General features: G+C 40.3%; 1 protein-coding gene across 1 annotated transcript in view; it reads left to right on the forward strand.

Annotated features, from left to right (window-relative positions):
* The window catches only part of c1h8orf74 (chromosome 1 C8orf74 homolog), a 61165-nt gene extending 41530 nt beyond the window's left edge, over positions 1-19635 (forward strand). Inside the window, exons 3-4 of the mRNA XM_016992899.2 lie at positions 11789-12189; positions 18460-19635. Of these exons, the coding sequence (XP_016848388.2) occupies positions 11789-12189; positions 18460-18711 (653 nt within the window). The 3' untranslated portion in view covers positions 18712-19635. The remainder of the gene's footprint in view (positions 1-11788; positions 12190-18459) is intronic.
* The last annotated feature ends 914 nt before the right edge of the window (positions 19636-20549 follow it).

Raw genomic sequence — 20549 nt, forward strand, 5'->3', positions numbered from 1 at the left:
CCTCGGTGTTTGAAAGACTGGCTGCTTTGTACATAGGGGCATCTTTTCTTGAGTAGGTTGAATGAGACGGAGTAGCCTCATGGCTTGAAACCCTGAGGGTGTACTATCAAGGGGAAATGTTGCTTGGTTAGGTTGAATAGCAGTGAATAGCCTTGCTGTTTGCAAGGCTGGTTGCTTCCTGCCTGGGGGAATCCTTTGTTGGGAGGTGTTAGCTGGCCCTGGTTGTTTCCTGTCTGGTATTCCTAGCAACCTACTCAGCCCAGGGGACAGGCACAGTTAGGCCTCACTTAGGCCTCTTCCACAAATTATCGGATTTTAACTGGATTATATGGCAGTGTAGACTCAAGGCCCTTCCACACAGCTATATAACCCATTTAGAATCTTATATTATCTGCTTTGCACTGGATTATCTTGACTCCACGCTGCCATATAATCCACTTCAGTGGATTACCATACAACAGACATTAAATACCACCACTACCTCAACAATTTCTCACCAAAACCACCAGAAAATGCCACAGCTAGTATATATATATAATCATCTAATAAGTCATGTCATCTCATGATGAATTTGTTATACAGCAACTTTGTATAGTAATCTCAGCTTCTAGTGAGAATTCAGGATTTATTTGCTTCTGGACCCATTTTTTGGGCTTTTTTAGCAGTCCATAGTTTCTATTCAATCACCCTATTTCAGATAAGTTGATGTTCTTCCTACCAACTGTATTTGTTGCCAGCTTTGAGAACTAGACATAGAAATCAGAAATACTATGTCATGAATGATGGTAGTTAATGATATGCGTTTACTCTTGAATACCTTTTTAAGATCCTTCAGGGCTGCTTTTACAGGAGTACATCGAATGTACAGTGCAATGAATGCATGAATGGAGTTTGATGCCACTTTATGTGCCATAGCTCCAATGCTATGGAATTCGAGGATATGTAATTTGTAGTTTGGTGAGCCATCAGTATCTTTGACAGAGAATCATATAATCATAGAATCCTAGAGTTGGAAGAGAACTTGTGGGCCATCCAGTCCAACCCGTTGCCAAGAAGCAAGAAAATCTCATTCAAAGCATCCCCAACAGATAGCCATCTGGCCTCTGTTTAAGGCTCAAAACCTTGTAGAGCTACAACTCCCATAATTCCATAACATTGAACCATGGCAGTTTAACATCCCAAGTCTTAGTCTTTTCCTGATTTCTTGGCAACAGTCTCCATTATGTATAGGAAACCTTTAACATCCCACAGATATAGAAACCCCACTTGCCTAGTTTCCAACAGACCTCACAATCTCTGAGGATGCGGCCATAAATGTGGGCGAAACATCAGGAGAGAATGCTTCTGGAACATGGCCATACAGCACGGAAAACTCACAGCAACCCAACCTTTAACTATCTCACTGTCTTTCCTTACCCACTTTAAGTCATATAAATCATTTGTGATCACACACACACACAAAATGTGTCATCATTTTGTCTTAATACTCAGTCCCTAACCCTACTTTCTTAACTTTCATTGGCAGCTGTTGCAAGCCTGTGCTATTTTCTGAAAGTAATATGGTATCATCTGCATATCTGAAATTGTTAGTGTTCCTTCCCCCAGTTTTCCCATCTGCTTCCTTCCTCTTGTCCTGCTTTCCATAGCAAACATTCTGCTTATAAATTAATCAGATAGGGTGATAATATGCTGTCTTGTCTGAAGCCTTTGCCTGTCTTTCAATATGTTATATTCAAAGTGACCTCTTCTTCAAAATATAGGCTATGCATCCGAGCCGTCGGATGTTGTGGCACTCCCGTTTATTTTCATGTAAACCCATAATTTCTTATGATCTTCTGCACCATCAAATATTTTGCTGTAACCTATAAAACGCAGGTTGACATTATAACAACAACAACAACAACAACAACAACAACAACAACAACAACAACAACAACAACAACAATAACGTAATTCCCACCTTTTTTCTTGTATGAGATTCAAAGTTTTATCTTGGATACACACACACACACACACACTAGCTTGGGTATCCGCCGTTGCTCGAGTTATATGAAAAAGTAAAGTTGTAAAAAATGCATAAGATTGTGGATGAACTACAACTGACATCATGCCAGGTTAATCCCCAGAAACTCCATCAGTACTTAGAGTCTATTATGTTGGGCAATTTTGCTCTAGATGCATCATCAGAGGACATTAGTGTGCTCTTTGGTTGTAGGGTAAACTACAACTCCCACTATTGTGAGTCAGTCCCATCAAACCCCTCCAGTAGGTTGAGTGAGTCATGGGGGTTCTGTGTGCTAAGTTTGGTCCAGGTCCATCATCAGTGGACAGTTTCCCTGGTGGTGTGTGAACTACAACTCTCAGAAAGGAAGATCAGTTCTGCCCAAACCCCTCCAGTAATCAAATTTTGGCATATCAGGTATGTGTGTCAAGTTTGATCCAGATCCATCGGTATTTGGCTTCACAGTGCTCTCTGGATGTAGGTGAACTACAACTTCCCCAAATCAAGGTGAATTTCCCACAAAGACATCCAGTATTTTTTGCCAATCATGGGGACTCTCTGTGCCAAGTGTGGCCCAATTCCATCTTTGGTGGAGTTCAGAATGCTCATTGATTGCAGGTGAACTATAAATCCCAGTACCCACAACTCCAAAATGTCCGGGTCAACTCCCTCAAAACCCACCAGTATTCAAATTTTGGCATAATGGGTATGCATGCCAAGTTTGGTCCAGCTCCATCATTCTTTGAGTTCATAGTACGTTCTGGATGTAGATGATTTACCACTCCTAGAAATCCCTCTAAAGACTTTCAGTATTATTTCTTGGTCATGGGGGGTTCTGTGTGCCAACTTGACAAGTTAGTTCCAGGTCCATCACTGGTGGAGTTCAGAGTGCTCTTAGATTGCAGGTGAACTATACATCCCACTACCTACAACTCCTATAAATCAAGGTGAATTCGCCCCAAATCTCTCAAGTATGTTCAGTTATTGATCGATTCCTCTGTTTGTTGTGTGCCATAGAAAAGAATAGGAAAGGGTTATGGGAGAGGCAGTGGGCGGGGTCATGCAAATTCCACACCAATTGAGAGAGTCAGAAACACTGGGATGTCTGTGATGGAGGAAACACATCTAGAATGAAATTGTGCCTTCACTTGGGTGGTGGGCAGTATGGTGTTTGTGGAGTACATTGGCTGGGCTCTTGTACATGTTTACGGTGCATAACCTGCTATGTCATTGGAAGGAGGGCCATTGGGCTCTCCTGAGTAGTGGGAGTTATAGCTATTTGTGGACGTGGGAGCCTGTCTATGTAAGTGGACACCCCAGACACATACATACTGTTGTAGCCCAGCCTGAGATTGGACCCATTCAGCCTGTGATTGTCCCTGTACCTGCGTTGCCAGAAGACTCTGGGTTTGGGCCTGACTCTGGATTTGGGCCTGAGATGCAGCCAGAGTTTGTCCCAGTGTACATTCTAGTTTGGATGTGAGAGCTGAGACTCTGGAGGGGGATGAGTTTGACAGGAAGGCAGTGATAACTCACCAGAGGAGGGAAAAAGAATCCTTGCGAAGAAGCAGGCGGTTGCTTTTGAAACAATCTAATGAGCAATTTTCTCATGGAAGAAAGACCTTGGATCTCCCTTAAAATGGTTTGCTTTCTCTGACACAGCCAGAGGTGGTAACATTGCTTATTCAAGAAAGAAAGATCTTTGCTCCGTGTTCCTGTGTATTTCCTGCAGCTGTGTATCTTGTTTCAAGTTCCAGCCTTGCCTTGGCCTGTGAATCCAGTTGGATATTCCAGTGACTTTGCCGTTTGGTTTGTATTCTAGTCAAGACCCTCGCCTTGTGTTTCTTCATTGACATCATACCTTGGACTATCTTGGAGTTAATCCTGCACTCTAGTCTTGTTTTGCTGTGGTTATTGTTTGACTCATGCCTTGGAATTAATCCTGTTTGGATTATTCGTGATACCTTTCGTGGGACCTACTTCGATATCCAGTTTCGGACTATGTTCTTTGAGTGACTTTTACAGATTATTGCTTCATGAATTTCAAGTACCGTGTTTCCCCGAAAATAAGACAGTGACTTATATTAATTTTTGCTCCCAAAGATGTGCTAGGTCTTATTTTCAGAGGATGTCTTATTTTTCCATGAAGAAGAATTCACATTTATTGTTGAACAAAAAAAATGAACATTTATTATATACTGTACAGTAGTTGTCATCACAAACCAGCATAACCAGACAAACTGTGAATCCTATCAAGAATTTCTTGTTACTACCATTATTTCCATGTACAACTGGTATGTACATTTACCAATCCTGCATGCTCTGGTGTTCTGTTTGGTGCCAGGCATGCTTCCAAACAAAAACTTTACTAGGTCTTACTTTCGGGGGAGGCCTTATATTTAGCAATTCAGCAAAACTTCTACTAGGTCTTATTTTTCGGGGATGTCTTATTTTCGGGGAAACAGGGTACCTTGCTCTTGTGGATTTAAACCCATTTTATTGACTCTGAACTTTGTTTTGCTTTTGCTTGCATATAACCTTCAACCTTGCTTATATTCCGGGGCTCCAGTGTGGTTTTGAGGTGCCTACGTAGCCTAGGGGTGCAACACATACATGCATATCTTCACTTTTATTATATGTATAGATAGATATAGATATAGATTGAGATTTTTCCACTTTCACAGGGGTCCTGGACCCCTAACCCCAACAAATGTGGAGAGCTGATTGTATTGATCTATTTATCATAGTGGGACTACAAATTCTTATTCCTCCTCAATAAGGATAGTAGGATCATGATGTTCAGCATTTGGTGTTGATGTTACTTAGATGGTTTTATTGGGTCTTTTTTCTAAATGTTTGCACACCGAGCCTCCGGGGATGGGTTTAGAGTTTGAGATCGAAATAGGCATAAATGGCACCACTCCTTTCTCTCTCTCGAGTGCCTTGCAAAGAAGTTGTGAAGAAGGTGTTCCTTCTCATTGTTTGCCTTAAGTCTTTCTCAAGCCTGGGTTTTGTTGGAACTTTATGTCTGGAAGGGAGCCCTTTCTTCTTTCAACCGATCTAATCCTGAATCCATACATATATCTATATTTGTTTATTGGCTTTTTGATAGCGCGGCTTTATTGACCCTAAATAAACAATCGCCAACCGGCTTCTCATCCCCACCCAGCCCCAAATGATAACCTTTGAATATAAACTGGGTTGTATAATAAATGATCTCACTTTTAGGTGTCCCATTAAATAAATATTGCCGAGTGCTAATGAGCAGGTTTGTGCCAAGAGGCTGGCTCCAAAATGTCTGTGCTCCGATTGTGACACCGTTAGTCCCAATGGAGACGAAACAGATGGGAGGGAACTTGTTTGGGATCAGGATAGTTGGCCATCCTTTTTATTATCTTGTTCATATGTGGCGGTTTTACTCACCATTGTATTGCTGTTAATTTGTTGGTTTGATCTGTGTAATGTTAAATGTTAATGATGTTTTTATTGTGAATGTAATTTTAATTTCTGTTTATTGTGGAAATTTGGGCTTGGCCCCATGTTAGCCTCCCCAAGTCCCCTCAGGGAGATGGAGGCGGGGTATAAAAATAAAGTTATATTATTATTATTGTATGACACAGCAAACAGAATAGATATGCTGGATTTCGTGTCACAAAATCACAAGTCGAACACTTCCCAAGCGTTTAGGACTGTGTGATGTATTTTTGGATGATGTGCGCAGATCCCAGTCGGGTGACCTTTTGCAGTTGGTAGATCGTAATTTTGTCAATGTCTATTGTTTCTAAATGCCGGCTGAGACCTTTTGGCACAGCACTCAGTGTGCCGATCACCACTGGGACCACTTGTACTGGTTTCTGCCAGTCTTTGCAGTTCAATCTTGAGGTCCTGGTAGCGGCTGAGTTTTTCCTGTTGTTTTTCATCAATGGGACTGTCACCTGGGATGGCAACATCAATGATCCAAACCTTGTTCTTTTCCACAACTGTGATGTCTGGTGTGTTGTGTTCCAGAACTTTGTCAGTCTGAATTTGGAAGTCCCACAGGATTTTGCGTGCTCATTTTCCAATACTTTTGCAGGTTTGTGATCCCACCAGTTCTTTACTGCTGGGAGGTGGTACTTGAGGCATAAGTTCCAATGAATCATTTGGGCCACATGGTTGTGCCTCTGTTTGTAGTCAGTCTGTGCAATTTTCTTACAGCAGCTGAGGATATGATCAAAGGTTTCATCAGCTTCCTTGCATAGTCTGCATTTTGGGTCATCAGCTGATTTTTCAATCTTGGCCTGAATTGCCTTTGTTCTGATGGCTTGCTCCTGGGCTGCAAGGATCAGGCCTTCTGTCTCCTTCTTCAATATCCCATTCGTGAGCCAGAGCCAGGTCTTCTTTTGTCAGCTTTTCCTTCAATTTTGTCTATTATTATTATTATTATTATTATTATTATTATTATTATTATTATTATTATTATTCAAGGACCTCCCCCATCCACACTGGGTTTTAGTCTGAACTTTAAAGGACTTTGAAAGCTAATGATCCCAGGATTCCAAAGTATTGAGCTGGAGCGCTGAAAGTGGTGTCAAACTGCATTAATTCTACAGTGTAGACGCACCCCACATATGCCTTCCAGTGCGGTCACTCATGGTTTTCGGCCCCATGGACCTCTTCCCATACCAGACCTGATCATAGTATTGTCGCTAAAATACCAGAAAATTTGACTTTATTTTTAAAAGTAGCAACTATAATGACAATAGCACATGCTTATAACATACAGATGAAACAAACCATGTGATTCAAAATATCATTGTAATTGGGTAAGAATAACAGCTCTGACCAATATGCATGAGCATACAAAGGTTCAAAAAGCAAATCAACATCAATTTCTAAACTTGCATATAGGACATGTTATGTGTGTATCATTATATCTAAGTACAGGGAATTTTTTAAAAGATAATTTGAATCTGCTGAAACAATGAAAAAAAATTATTTTGATGTCACTCCTTTTTATGGCATCATTCGGTGCAATGGCAAAACCTGCACCCAATAATGATGCTCCAGTAGAGTCTCACTTATCCAACCTTCGCTTATCCAATGTTCTGGATTATCCAACACAGTTTGCCTCCCGCCCAGATTTACAGCTGTTTCTTTAGGCAGAAAGGACTGAACTTTTTACGGATTTAACTTCTGACAATGTTGTTATAGTAAGTTCATTTCATGCAATTCTATTCTTATTGTGGTCAATTTTTATGTTTTTTTGTAGTCAATGTTTTCAATACATTGCAATGTTTTGGTGCTAAATCCGTAAATACAGTATTTCCTAATAACATCACCATGTATTGAACTGCTTTTTCTGTCGATTTGTCGTAAAACATGATGTTTTGGTGCTTAATTTGTAAAATCATAAGGTAATTTGACGTTTAATCGGCTTTTCCTTCATCCCTCCTTATTATCCAACATTTTCTCTTATCCAACATTCTGCTGGGCCCATTTATGTTGGATAAGTGAGACTCTACTTTATTTTTTTATTTACAGTATTTATATTCTGCCCTTCTCACCCCGAAGGGGACTCAGGGCGGATCACATTACACATACAGTAGAGTCTCACTTATCCAATATTCTGGATTATCCAATGCATTTTTGTAGACAATGTTTTCAATACATCATGATATTTTGGTGCTAAATTCATAAATACAGTAATTACTACATAGCATTACTGTGTATTGAACTACTTTTTCTGTCAAATTTGTTGTATAACATGATGTTTTGGTGCTTAATTTGTAAAATCATAACCTAATTTGATGTTTAATAGGCTTTTCCTTAATGCCTCCTTATTATCCAACATATTCGCTTATCCAACATTTTGCTGGCCCGTTTATGTTGGATAAGCGAGACTCTACTGTATAAGGCAAACATTCAATGCCTTAACATAGAACAAAGACAAAGACAAACACGGGCTCCGAGCTGGCCTCGAACTCATGACCTCTTGGTCAGAGTGATTTGTTGCAGCTGGTTGCAGCTGGCTGCTCAACAGCCTGCTCCACAGCCCGGGCGCAGATACTTTATATCTCTTCCAAAGGAGACAGGGAGCACATCTATACTGTAAATATAATGCAGTTTGACACCACTTGAACTGACATAGCTCAGTGCTATGGAAACCTGGGAGTTGTAGTTTTACAATGTCTGCCGCATTCTCAGTCAGAGAGTAATTGTATTTCCTCAAACTACAACTCCCATGGTCTTAAGAAAAGACCATAAATCATCACTTTAAATATCTCAACGACATTTCTCCAATTTCCAGAGTTGTCCATTCTATCGCTGAGCAGCTCTTGCAACCAGGGAGTTCTTCCTAATGCCTCGGCGGATTAATACACCTGTTTTCTTTGCATCGACACTCAAAACTCCTGTCATGTTCTCCTCTTGTTCAAACATTCATCTGGTATCATGTATTTTCTTGCATTGCATTTCAAAGAAATCCAGGTTCTTCAAAATCCCCCGGTGAATGACTGCTCTTTAACATGACACTGCCTTCCAGAAACAGAAGAAAATAAATACTCAGGTGCTGACTGATGCATCAAGAGCAGCCAAACGCTCCAAGCTTGGCAGTAGCAAGATATGAATAACTTGTTACTCATAATCAATTCATTTCCTCCCAAAGTCAAAGAATAATCACACTAAATTTATAGAGTGCATCTATATTGGAGAATTAATGCAGTTGTTGTCAAACCACGACAACTCCCCCCCCCCCAAATATTTTTAGATTATCAAAAGAGTTCAAACACATTACAGTAGAGTCTCACTTATCCAACACTCACTTATCCAACGTTCTGGGTTATCCAACACATTTTTGTAGTCTATGTTTTCAATACATCGTGATATTTTGGTGCTAAATTCATAAATACAGTAATTACAACATAACATTACATTGAACTACTTTTTCTGTCAAATTTGTTGTATAACATGATGTTTTGGTGCTTAATTTGTAAAATCATAACCTAATTTGATGTTTAATAGGCTTCTCCTTAATCCCTCCTTATTATCCAAGATATTCGCTTATCCAACATTCTGCCAGCCCGTTTATGTTGGATAAGAGAGACTCTACTGTATATGATTTTTTTTCTTTATGATTAAAACATTTTCCATGGACCCAGAGTTGTGAAATGCCAAAGCACTAGAGGTCCCAGAATAGACCTAGCAGCAGCTGTACCCTAAAACCTCTATCATATCTAACCCTTTAATAAAATGTATTAACTTGATTATTTTTTGTGCAACTTGTATCTATCTTTTATGTAATGTGTCAGTTCCTAAAAAGTATGATTGTATAAACTGTATCAAATGAAGTGTATCAAAATGCACCTAGAAGGCAACTACCTTTCCATGCCTTCCATTTATATAACCCCATGGCAAAAGGCCTATGTTTGAGGAAGGCCTGCACTTGAGAGAAAATGCTGGTGTTTGGGAAAAGAGTTGTTCCAGAGAAAAGAAGTTACTTTCAAAAAATAACAATACATCAAGTCAGAACCGGTTCCCATACGATTTCAAGCGTACACTTGCAACAAGCCAGGTTCAGTAACATGAAAGCACCATTGTCTAAAGAGTCACGTGTTGTTACAGCATAGAAAACCAATGGGATTGCATGATGGTTAAGATGCTTGTGACGTAGACAACATTAGACAAATGGGGTAAATGATCTTTGTAAGCCAATAAGGATATGCTTGCTAATTTCTGTGGAGGTGACAAAAACCCTTGCAACCATTTTGGACATTCGGACAAATCCTTTGATTGCATGTATGCATGTATTTGTCACATTGCTATGACCACACAATAAATAGTTCTTTTGCAGTTTGAAGATCCAACTTTTGTGGTGTCTTTCCTCGCCCTCTCCATAGAAAAGGGGCCTTTTGCTTTTGACTTTGGATTAAGAGGAGTATCTTTACATCTTTGCCCCTTCAACGGGAGTTGTAATTTGTTGAAGCTTAGCAATCTTGAGCAGAAAAGGCTAAAGACCATGTGAAGCCACAACTGTGATGATTCCATAGCATGAGCCATGGCAGTTAAGAGTGGAACTGAAGCAAACAGAACTCTCAAGCAACTGGCAAAAAAAATCCAAGAAAAAACACATATTGCATTTAGAAAGCTGTTTTTTTTTTAATAGTTGAGTGAAAACGTGTTTACTTCAGTTAAGTTTGTCTTTATTTGCTTTTCATGATTATATTTCAGTATTAATATCAAGTGAATACAGACTGTATGCTATGGTATAGTATGGCATATAGCATTATTTAATGATCTTGTGCTTTATCTGTGTAATTTAACTACAGTAGAGTCTCACTTATCCAAGACTCGCTTATCCAAGTTTCTGGATTATCCAAGCCATTTTTGTAGTCAATGTTTTCAATATATCGTGATAATTTGGTGCTAAATTAGTAAATACAGTAATTACAACATAACATTACTGTGTATTGAACTACTTTTTCTGTCAAATTTGTTGTATAACATGATGTTTTGGTGATTAATTTGTAAAATCATAACCTAATTTGATGTTTAATAGGCTTTTCCAGAATCCCTCCTTATTATCCAAGATATTCGCTTATCCAAGGTTCTGCCAGCCCGTTTAGCTTGGATAAGTGAGAGTCTACTGTATTTAATTAGATTGTATGGTATTGTATGGGGTATAGTATAATTTAATGATCTTGTGCTTGTGTGAAATCTTATATCTCCAGCTATGAGGAGAAATAAGTAAATATAATAATAATAATAATAATACAGTAGAGTCTCACTTATCCAAGCTAAACGGGCCGGCAGAAGCTTGGATAAGCGAATATCTTGGATAATAAGGAGGGATTAAGGAAAAACCTATTAAACATCAAATTAGGTTATGATTTTACAAATTAAGCACCAAAACTTCATGTTATACAACAAATTTGACAGAAAAAGGAGTTCAATATGCACCAATGTTATGTAGTAGTTACTGTATTTATGAATTTAGCACCAAAATATCATGATATATTGAAACCATTGACTACAAAAATGGCTTGGATTAACCAGAAGCTTGGATAAGCGAGGCTTGGATAAGTGAGACTCTACTGTAATAATAATAATAATAATAATAATAAGAAGAAGAAGAAGAAGAAGAAGAAGAAACCAGTGCAGGTGGTCCCGGTGGTTATGGGCACACTGGGTGCCATGCCAAAAGATCTCAACTGGCATTTGGAAACAATAGACATTGACAAAATTACAATCTGCCAACTGCAAAAGGCCACCCTGCTGGGATCTGCACGCATCATCCGAAAATACATCACACAGTCCTAGACACTTGGGAAGTGTTCGACTTATGATTTTGTGATATGAAATCCAGCATATCTATCTTGTTTGCTGTGTCATAATATAATAATAATAATAATAATAATAATAATAATAATAATAATAATAATAATAATAATATAACCCCCCCCCCCCCCCCCCCGCAGGTGCCACCTTGAGTTTGTCAATGTCTATTGTTTCCAATGTCTATTGTTTCCAATGTATATTGGAAACAATAGACATTGACAAAATTACGATCTACCAACTGCAAAAGGCCACCCTATTGGGATCTGCGCGCATCATCCGAAAATACATTACACAGTCCTAGACACTTGGGAAGTGTTCGACTTGTGATTTTGTGATACGAAATCCAGCATATCTATCTTGTTTGCTGTGTTATAATAAAATAATAATAATAATAATAGTTGTTGTTGTTGTTGTTGTTGTTGTTGTTGTTTGTTGTTGTTATATTCTCCTCCTTCCATTGTCCCACTCCAGGTGTGTCCCCTTTACAAGCCATTCAAGTCCTGCAAGAGAAACTTGTCAACTTTCAGGTGAAGTTGTCCCCAACCCAGTTGCGTGCTGTCCTCGATTACTTCCACAATACGTTCATCAAGCACTACTGGCTCTATCAGTTTGTACTGACCCGGGAAAGAAACTGCTGGCAGTCCTTTGACAGTCTGGAGGTCTATGTGCCCCCCAGCCCTTTACCCCTGAGTGAAGGCATGGAGCTGGAAGCCTGGAAGTTCGAGCAGCAGGTGTCTGCCCTCTGTGCGGCCGAAGACGAAAAGCGGGCCAGCGTGGCACGCATCCGGGAGACCCTATGGGCAAAGAAAGAAGAGCTACTGCAAGAAGTGTACAGGAGTGTCGAAAGGCAAACCGGTGGCCTCAGCAGAGAGGTAAATTGGGAGAGTGTGGTGGAGGTTTTTAAGCAGAAACTGGATGATTATCTTGTTAATGTGGGATTTGTGTATTGGTAGTGTTTAAATGAAATTTTTGTCTTGCCTGTATTGCATACTGATTGCATCATCCAGAGTGTAACATAGTCTGGAAAGAGTTCATTACTGAGAACCGGGGAGTATCCAGACACAAGTGTGTGTGCATTGCTGATTGCATCAGTTCTGTTCTGTTCTGAGTTGAGTCGAGTGCTGTCTGCTGAGAGTCAAGTCCTGTGTCCATTGTCTACAAGTCTTTTTGTCTTTATTACTGTTTTCAGTAAAACTTGTATATAGTTTTACCATTGTCTCTGATGTCTCTTCGTTCAGCGTTCCACTGACTCTGTCCAACTGCTGCTGCGCTGCGTAAATTACTCTGACAATTTGGTTATGGGCCGAAGTTTGTCCATGCCTGATCTAGACACAAGGCTCCTTTTGATGCAGCCTAGTATCTCATTGACTTTTTAATTTATTTTATTGAATTTATTTTATTGAAATTTTTAAATTATTATTAATTTATTTTATTAAATTTTATTTTTATTTATTTTATTGAAATATTTAAAATAGATAAAACAAAAAAGTGGGATACAACAAAAGAGTGAGAACAAGTGTTATATAGGAAAGTGATAGAAGAAATAGCGAATAGAAAATTATAATACTAAAAAAAACCCTAACCAAGAATAAAAATGACAATTAAGTCAGACAAAGAAGAAAAAAAACTATATACATTTGAACTTCCAACCCATATCCTTGCTATTTCATTTCTATTTCATATATCATCCCCAAGTCTAATTTCGCTTCCCCATAATATCTGGAATTGCTCTGCGTCTTTCAATGTTTTATGTCTCTCTTTATGTTATTATGATTTTCTTTTCTGTCTTTAAATAGTCCAAAAAGGGTTGCCAATCTGTACTCGTTTTTCAGTAATCCTTGTTGTTTTGTCATTAAGTAAGTTAGTTTATCCCTATTCCTTATCTCCATTACTTTAGTCAGCCTGTGTTCAGTATCTGGTATTTTTTCTTGTCTTCAATTTTTCGCATAAGTAATCCTTGCCGCCATCGCTAATAGTTCATCATCCACTTCTAATTTCATTTCAGTTATACCTAGGAGGAGATGCTCTGGATTCATCTGAAATTTTATTTTTTACAATTTTTTGAATTATTTCATGTATTTCTTTCCAAAATCTTTTAGCTTTTTCTCATTGGCTTTTTAAACTGCCACATTACACTCTTGACTCATGCTCACGCATGAAGTATCAGTCACAGCTTGTCATTCAAACACACAGAGATAGGAAACATGTTTTTCTGTTTCTTAGCTAAAGGGTATGCTTCCAGATTGTTTCTTCTCACCTATATTTAACCGGCCTCTTTTGTCCCAGAGCTGCCCCAGATTCGCCCTGTTGGTGCCACACCTGTTTGTAATATATTGGGCTGAAATTACATTGATAGCCACACATTTCTCTTGCCCAAGTTCAATTGGGCATTGCTTTTTTCCTTCTCTTTGGGGCTGCTTCAGTAGATGATGCAAGATTATTTTAAAAAGGAGAGAAAATATTCTGCCATCTCCATCTCTCTCACCAGGCATAATTTTATATCTTTCTGTCATCATGCCCCTTGCTTTGTTCCTAAGCAGAAATGGCTAGAAATCTATTTAAGGTTTTGGAAAATGGGAACAGGTTGAGTATCCCTTCTCCAAAATGCCTGGGACCAGAAATGTTTCGGATCTGGGGATTTTTCAAGCTTAGAAAGATCTCTGTTTGCATATACGCACGTAATGAGATAAGTAGGAGATGGGACCCAAGTCTAAACACGAAATGCATTGATTTGTCATCTACACCTTATGCACACAGCCTGAAGGTAATCTGATACAATATATTTTTTAATAATTTTGTGCATGAAACAAAGTTTGTGTACCATCAGAACTCAGAGGAGTCACTATAATCTCAGCCACTTGTGTGGACTTTTTTGGGATTTTGACGTATTCGGGATTTCTGGGTAAGGGGTGCTCAACCTGTATTTTTTGTATTCTTTAATATGAAACAGGGCAGGAAAGCCCTGGCATTAATTCAACAGAGAATTGTTGCCTTGGAAGCCTAAGGGAAGAATGATTTTCCCTCTTTTTTGTTAAAAATAGTCTAAAACAGGCATGGGCATACTTCAGCCCTCCAGGTGTTTTGGATTTCAACTCCCACAATTCCTAACAGCCTACTGGCTATTAAGAATCGTGGAAGTTGAAGTCCAAAATACATGGAGGGCCAAAGTATGCCCATGCCTGGTGCGCTGACGTTACTTCAATTGAGATGGTTTAATCTAATTACGAAGATTCAATCCCGACACTGCCACCAATTGCGCTGGTGCTAAAGCCAATTGGGAAGACTCAAGCCAATTGTAATGGCGTCAAAGCAAATTGCAAATGCTGTTTCCACTGCTGAGGGGATTTTTGAATCTTTTAATCCCTCTAGATTATATATATATATATCACCTTTATATGAGGGGAAGGATTACAGGGGGTGATCTTTATTTCAAGATCCCAGCCTCTGTCTCTGTAGTTAGAGATTTCTGTGTTGTTGTTCCCTTTCTGAGGTAACTGTGACTATTACTCTTCCCCAATTAGGTGATTTACTAAGGTAACTGCCACCAACATGAGGCTTTTGAATTATCACCGATGAAATTTGGCTCCACAGACGCAGATGAGATGTAATGAGTCAGTTGTTAGCAAAGAACAACAAGTTTATTGCGTACAAAGCTTATGGTTGCAGGTTGATTGATTTACTTATGGAACTTTAGATAAACAAGTAGTTTAATAACTCTTATAACCACCGCACCAGTAGTCTCTGGTGTAATTCCACTCTCACTCTCCTACTGATGATATAAATTGTAGTGAACTCTAACCTCAGCTGAGCTCCTTAGTGAACAATGTCCCAACTACAATAAAAGCTTTTAATTTGATCTACTACCGATCAAATTCCTGATCACTAGTCCTTCCCAACTAGAGATCTTGACTAGGCTCCCTTTAGTCTGCCTTGACTAAAGATTTTTGGCCAGGCCTGACTCCTCAGCCCTTCTTGACTGAAAAGCCTCCAGCCACGCACTTCTTGGCTTCTTCTTTTAAAACTCCCACTTTTTCCTTTTCTTGGCTCCGCCCACTTCTCCCTCTGGTGAGCTAGCCAGCTCCGTCTCCTTGGTAATAGCACTACTGTGGATTGAAACAAGATGGCTACTGTTTCAGCTACTGTGTCAACTAAACACAAATACATACTCTAACAGTTAAAATTAAACATAATAACTATGACTTCTCCACACCTGGTCTAAAGAATTAGGGACCACAAAAGGCAACAGTAAAGGGCCACACTTGGTTTACCTTCATCAAATGGCACACAGTGCCTATTTCAAAAAGAAGCGAATACATTGTGAGCGTTGCACCTCAGTGCTGGTTCACCTTGCTACACACACACACTCCACCACAGCAGGCTTGAGTTTTTCAGTTTATTGATAAAGAATAGCAAAACTTAATAAAAAGCAGTAAAGAAAGCAATAATCCAATTGAGAGTGCAATCCATAAAACACAGTTCAGAGTGTTCGTAGATAAAAGTACAGAGTCCCAAGACTAGCAAGGCAATTCCGAAGAACTCAGAAAACTTGAGCTTCAAAAGTATAATCCAAACACAGATTACAAACATGAGAGATGAGGCATGAACCGAAACTAAGCAAGAGTTGAATCTCCATCAGCGATGTTGCACTGACTGACATCTTTCCCAATTACATCTCCTTTAAAACCTCCTTGCAAGCTAGAAACACATTCCTCTGAGCTCTAGCCCCTCTAATTCTCACGAAGCATCTCAATTTCAACCTGGAATCCCTGTCTAACACAAATTCATCCCCCTCATTCCCATCTGGGCTTTGTTGATATTGACAATTCTCAGGCTCCCGTGAAAGGTCATCCTTATCACAAAGTGTTAGTATTTTGAGTGTCCATTTTTGGACTACAATGTGTTGTCAAAGGGTTGTTGCATGTTTTCCGGGCTGTATGGCCATGTTCCAGAAGTATTCTCTCCTGACATTTCACCCACATCTATGGCAGGCATCCTCAGAGGACTACAATTCCCAGAATTGTAATCTTGTAGGTCAATAAATCTGGATCTGATTTCCCAGTTTAGACTACAGGTCGACAGCATTCCAGGTTTACATCTTTGGATCCCTCTTCCCCACATTCTCTCCCTTTCCCTCGCTGTCTGCCACTCAAAATTTGCGTCATCCATCTGTGACAATCCAGTTTGTCCCGCTCGCTTGAAATGGAAACCTTCCACCTGCCTGGGCTTGCTCCCTGCCAGTTCTTCTTTATCCCAAAGCCTTTTTCTGTTTGGGGAAATTGATTGAAACTGTAAGGTGTTTCTAGGGTCAGCCCATTTTGCAGAGTGGCATTCGTGGGCCTGTTTACGAAAATAAAAAGAAACAAACTCTCTGTGTGCCGGGCATGTGCATGCTGTCACCAGGCCAAGGCCTGTGGGCAAAAGCACGGTGAAGGAGCAGAGAGCGTCACCTTTTGAACCCGAGTGGAGTGCGAATCCCAGCTGTGCCAATATCCCACCCTGGGCACAAACTCCCCATGATTCGGCATTCCTCTCAGTGGGTCTTGGACCTAGTCCCATTGTCATCGTGGGGGCCTCCGAGATCCGATGGATCCCTTCCAAGCTCAATAGCTCTTGGGAATATGGGATGGCAGCCAAACATCACAGCAGCTCTGTGGCTTCTGTTGACAGGTATCTCTATCCACATGCCGCAAACTGCCTCCTTGACCCACATTGAACCTCAGAGGCTCCCCCATCACTATCTTTTTGGCCCCTTCCCAGCTCCACTTGCAAACTAGAGCTCTCTGTTCCCAAGCCCCACCTTGGATTCCTGGAACAGACGTAAAGTTAGCCACTGATGGCGTATCTTGCTCCATGCTGGCTGGGAAGATCATAGGATCGTGAATCACAGAGTTGGAAGGGAACCAAGGGCCATCCAGTCCAACCCCCTGACATGCATCATGAATGCATAATCAAAGCACTCCCAACAGATGGCCATTCAGCCTCTGTTTATAGACTCCAAAGAAGGAAACATCACCACACCCCAAGGCAGCGTTTTCCACTGTTGGACAGCTCTTTCCATCAGGAAGTTCTTGCTCATGTTTAGGTGGAATCTCTTTTCCTGTCATTTGAACTCATTGCCTTGAGAGCCGCAGAAACCAAGCTTTCCGCCACCTCGATATGGCATCCTTTCAAGTATTTAAACATGGCTACCATGTTCCCTCTCTGTCTACCCCTTTCAAGAGGGTTTCATTTGAATTGTAAAAGAGTTATCCAAGGTGTCAAATGTATAGTGGGAGCATTTGGCCATCACCACTGCTTTGGTGCATTTTGGATTTTGTTTTAAGACAGGGGTCCTCAAACTTTTTAAGTGGAGGGCTGATTCACAGTTCCTCAGACTGTTTGGGGGGCAGACTAGGATGAAACAGTCCAAAATTAGGATTGTTGTTGTTGTGTGCCTTCAAGTCGTTTCAGACTTAGGTCAATCCTAAGTCTAAAGTTGAGGACAGAGGCCAGGTCAATGATCTTGGAGGGCCTTAGTTTGGGGATCCTTGATCTAGATGATCTCATAAGACCATAGGTAAGCAAAGAGACCTCCAAAGACCATCTAGATGGTCTCATAAGACCATTGGTAAGGAAAGGGACCCTCAAAGGCCATCTAGATGGTTTCATAAGACCATAGGTAAGGAAAGGGACCCTCAAAGGCTATCTAGATGATCTCATCAGGCCATCAGAAGACCATAGATAAGGAAAGGGACCTCAACGACCATCTAGATGGTTTCATAAGACCATAGGTAAGGAAAGGGACCCCCAAAGGCCATCTAGACAATCTCATAAAACCATAGGGAAGTAAAGGGACCCTCAAAGGCCATCTAGACGGTCTCATAGGACCATGGGTAAGGAAAGTGACCTCCAAAAGCCATCTAGATGGTCTCATAAGGCTGTAGCTAAGCAAAGAGACCTTCAAAGACCAACTAGACGATCTCATAAGACCATAGGTAAACAAAGTGACCTCCAAAAACCTCCAAAAACCAGGTAGGCGTAGGTCAACCCTAAGTCTAAAATTTAGGACAGGGGCCAGGTAAATGACCTTAGAGGGCCGCATCCGGCCCATGGGTCTTAGTTTGGGGACCCCTGTTTTAAGGTGTGCTGTGTTTGCTTTCCAGGATTTAGTTTTCCTCGTCAGAGAAGCCATTAAAGCCCAGCTCCAGACGCTCCAGGAGATCATCCAGCATGAGATTGAGACCACCTTTGAAATCTTGCAGCTCAGGCTCCAGAAGAAGACCCTGATGCTAAACCCGCCACCTATCTACCCCCCAATTCCGACGCCAGAAAGCCAGAAAGAGGGCAAAGTTAAGAAGAAATCGTCGGAAAGTAAGCACAAAGGGGAGGACAAGAAGCCAAAGAAGAAGAAGTAGTAATCCGCAACAAAGCTTTTACATTACAATTCATTTGTAATCCATTGGAAAGGAAATTGGCAGATTTTGGGAAAGTTCCTACCATTTCTAGAATTCCCCAACTCCATGCTGGCTGGAGGATTTCCGGGAGTTGTAGTTTAAGAAAGCAAGGTTTCTATGCTGTGGAAGTTTGAACATACTTATGTAAAGGCAACCAGTGATTCTAAGTGACTCTACATTTTTTCAAGAGGAGGACCCAAAATGGGTTCAGTACCTCAGACAGCTCCTTGAAAATGCAGAGTTGCTCTCATAAAACCCAATGAGAAGCTAAGGAGCCCTTTGACTTTTATCTTCCACTTTCCTAATTTTTTTCATAAAACTCAATAAGAAGCTAAGAAGCCCTTTGACTTTTATCTTGCTAATTTTTTGGGCTCTGTCTCTGAGATGCCAATATGGCATTTGATTTATACCAGCCGTAAATCACTCCTCCCTAAAAAAGGAAAAAAACCTCTCAATAGAAGATTCATATATATCAGCGAGAGCAATTCAAGTTGAATCTTTTTGATAGCCATGTATTACTCCAGGTAGAACTAATATATCTATATCGAAATATCTATTCTTCTTTTCCATTCCCACAGTCTTAAATAGTAAAATCCTGAAACAGATTTACCAGATCAGTAAGGACAAGACTTAAATCTCTCTTCTCCCAGATATAGGTGTCTATGAGCATAAAAACTGCAAATTGTATCCCTAAAGGTTTGCCAAGGTTTGGAAATTACTACACAGGGCTTTAAAATGAGAGGTTTGCCTACTTTTGTTTACATTAGCCCTTGAGATGCCCCATCTTCGTTGCTGCAAGATGCTCACTGTGGTTTCTGTCCCTGTTTTCTTGATGCCCCGTGGCAGCGTTTCCAAATAAACTCAATATTTGATTTTGCTTTTTAACCCATGAGGTATGTGTTTGTGTTTGTTTTAACGATGCATCACTCTTAAGCTTCCATCAAGGTTGATCCACCCTAAAACCAATAAGCCCCAAATGCACGTAATTCGGTGCTGAACACTAAAACCCCCTGGGTTGAATAAATAAATAGCTGGAGAAGAGTTCTCCATGTCCAGTGACAGCCAAGAAGGCAAATAAGTGGATCCTGGAGCAAATCAAGCCTGAACTCTCCCTAGAAGACAAGATGACTCAACTGAAAGTGACAGACTTTGGCCCTTTCATGGGAAAACATGACTCACTAGAAAAGGCAGTCATTGAATCGAAGAATAATAGAGTTGGAAGAGACTAACCACAAGGGCCATCTAATCCAACCCCCTGCCATACTGGAAAAGCACAATAAAAGCACCCCCGACATATGGCCATCCATTTGAAATATATAAACATGGCCTTCTCTTCTGCAACTATACAGACCCAGCTCTTTAAGCCACTCCTCATGGTCTCCAGACCTTTGATCCTTCCAGATTAGGGTCACTATGTCTCTTGAATTGTGGTGCCCAGAATTAGACATGGTATTCCAGGTGAAGTCTGACCAAAGCAGAATAGAGAGGAACCATGACTTCCCTCAATCTTGACACTACACTTCTTTTGATACAGCACAAAATCCCATTGGCTTTTTCAACTGCTACGTCACACAATGCTGCTTGGTAGGATCGATGGCAGTAGGAAAAGAGGGTGGCCTCATTTCAGGTGCATAAATCCAATCAAGGAAGCCACATGTTACACCCCAAGGTTATGGGAGCACTCTGAAAACCAGACAGGAGCCAGTATCACACAAAAGCAGTTTATTAAGGCATATATATATATATATATATATATATATATATATAGGTGATGGACTTGTGACACCGAGCAAAACAAC

The sequence above is a fragment of the Anolis carolinensis genome, chromosome 1 (genome assembly GCF_035594765.1).
Source record: "Anolis carolinensis isolate JA03-04 chromosome 1, rAnoCar3.1.pri, whole genome shotgun sequence".
Classification (NCBI taxonomy): Eukaryota; Metazoa; Chordata; class Lepidosauria; order Squamata; family Dactyloidae; genus Anolis; species Anolis carolinensis.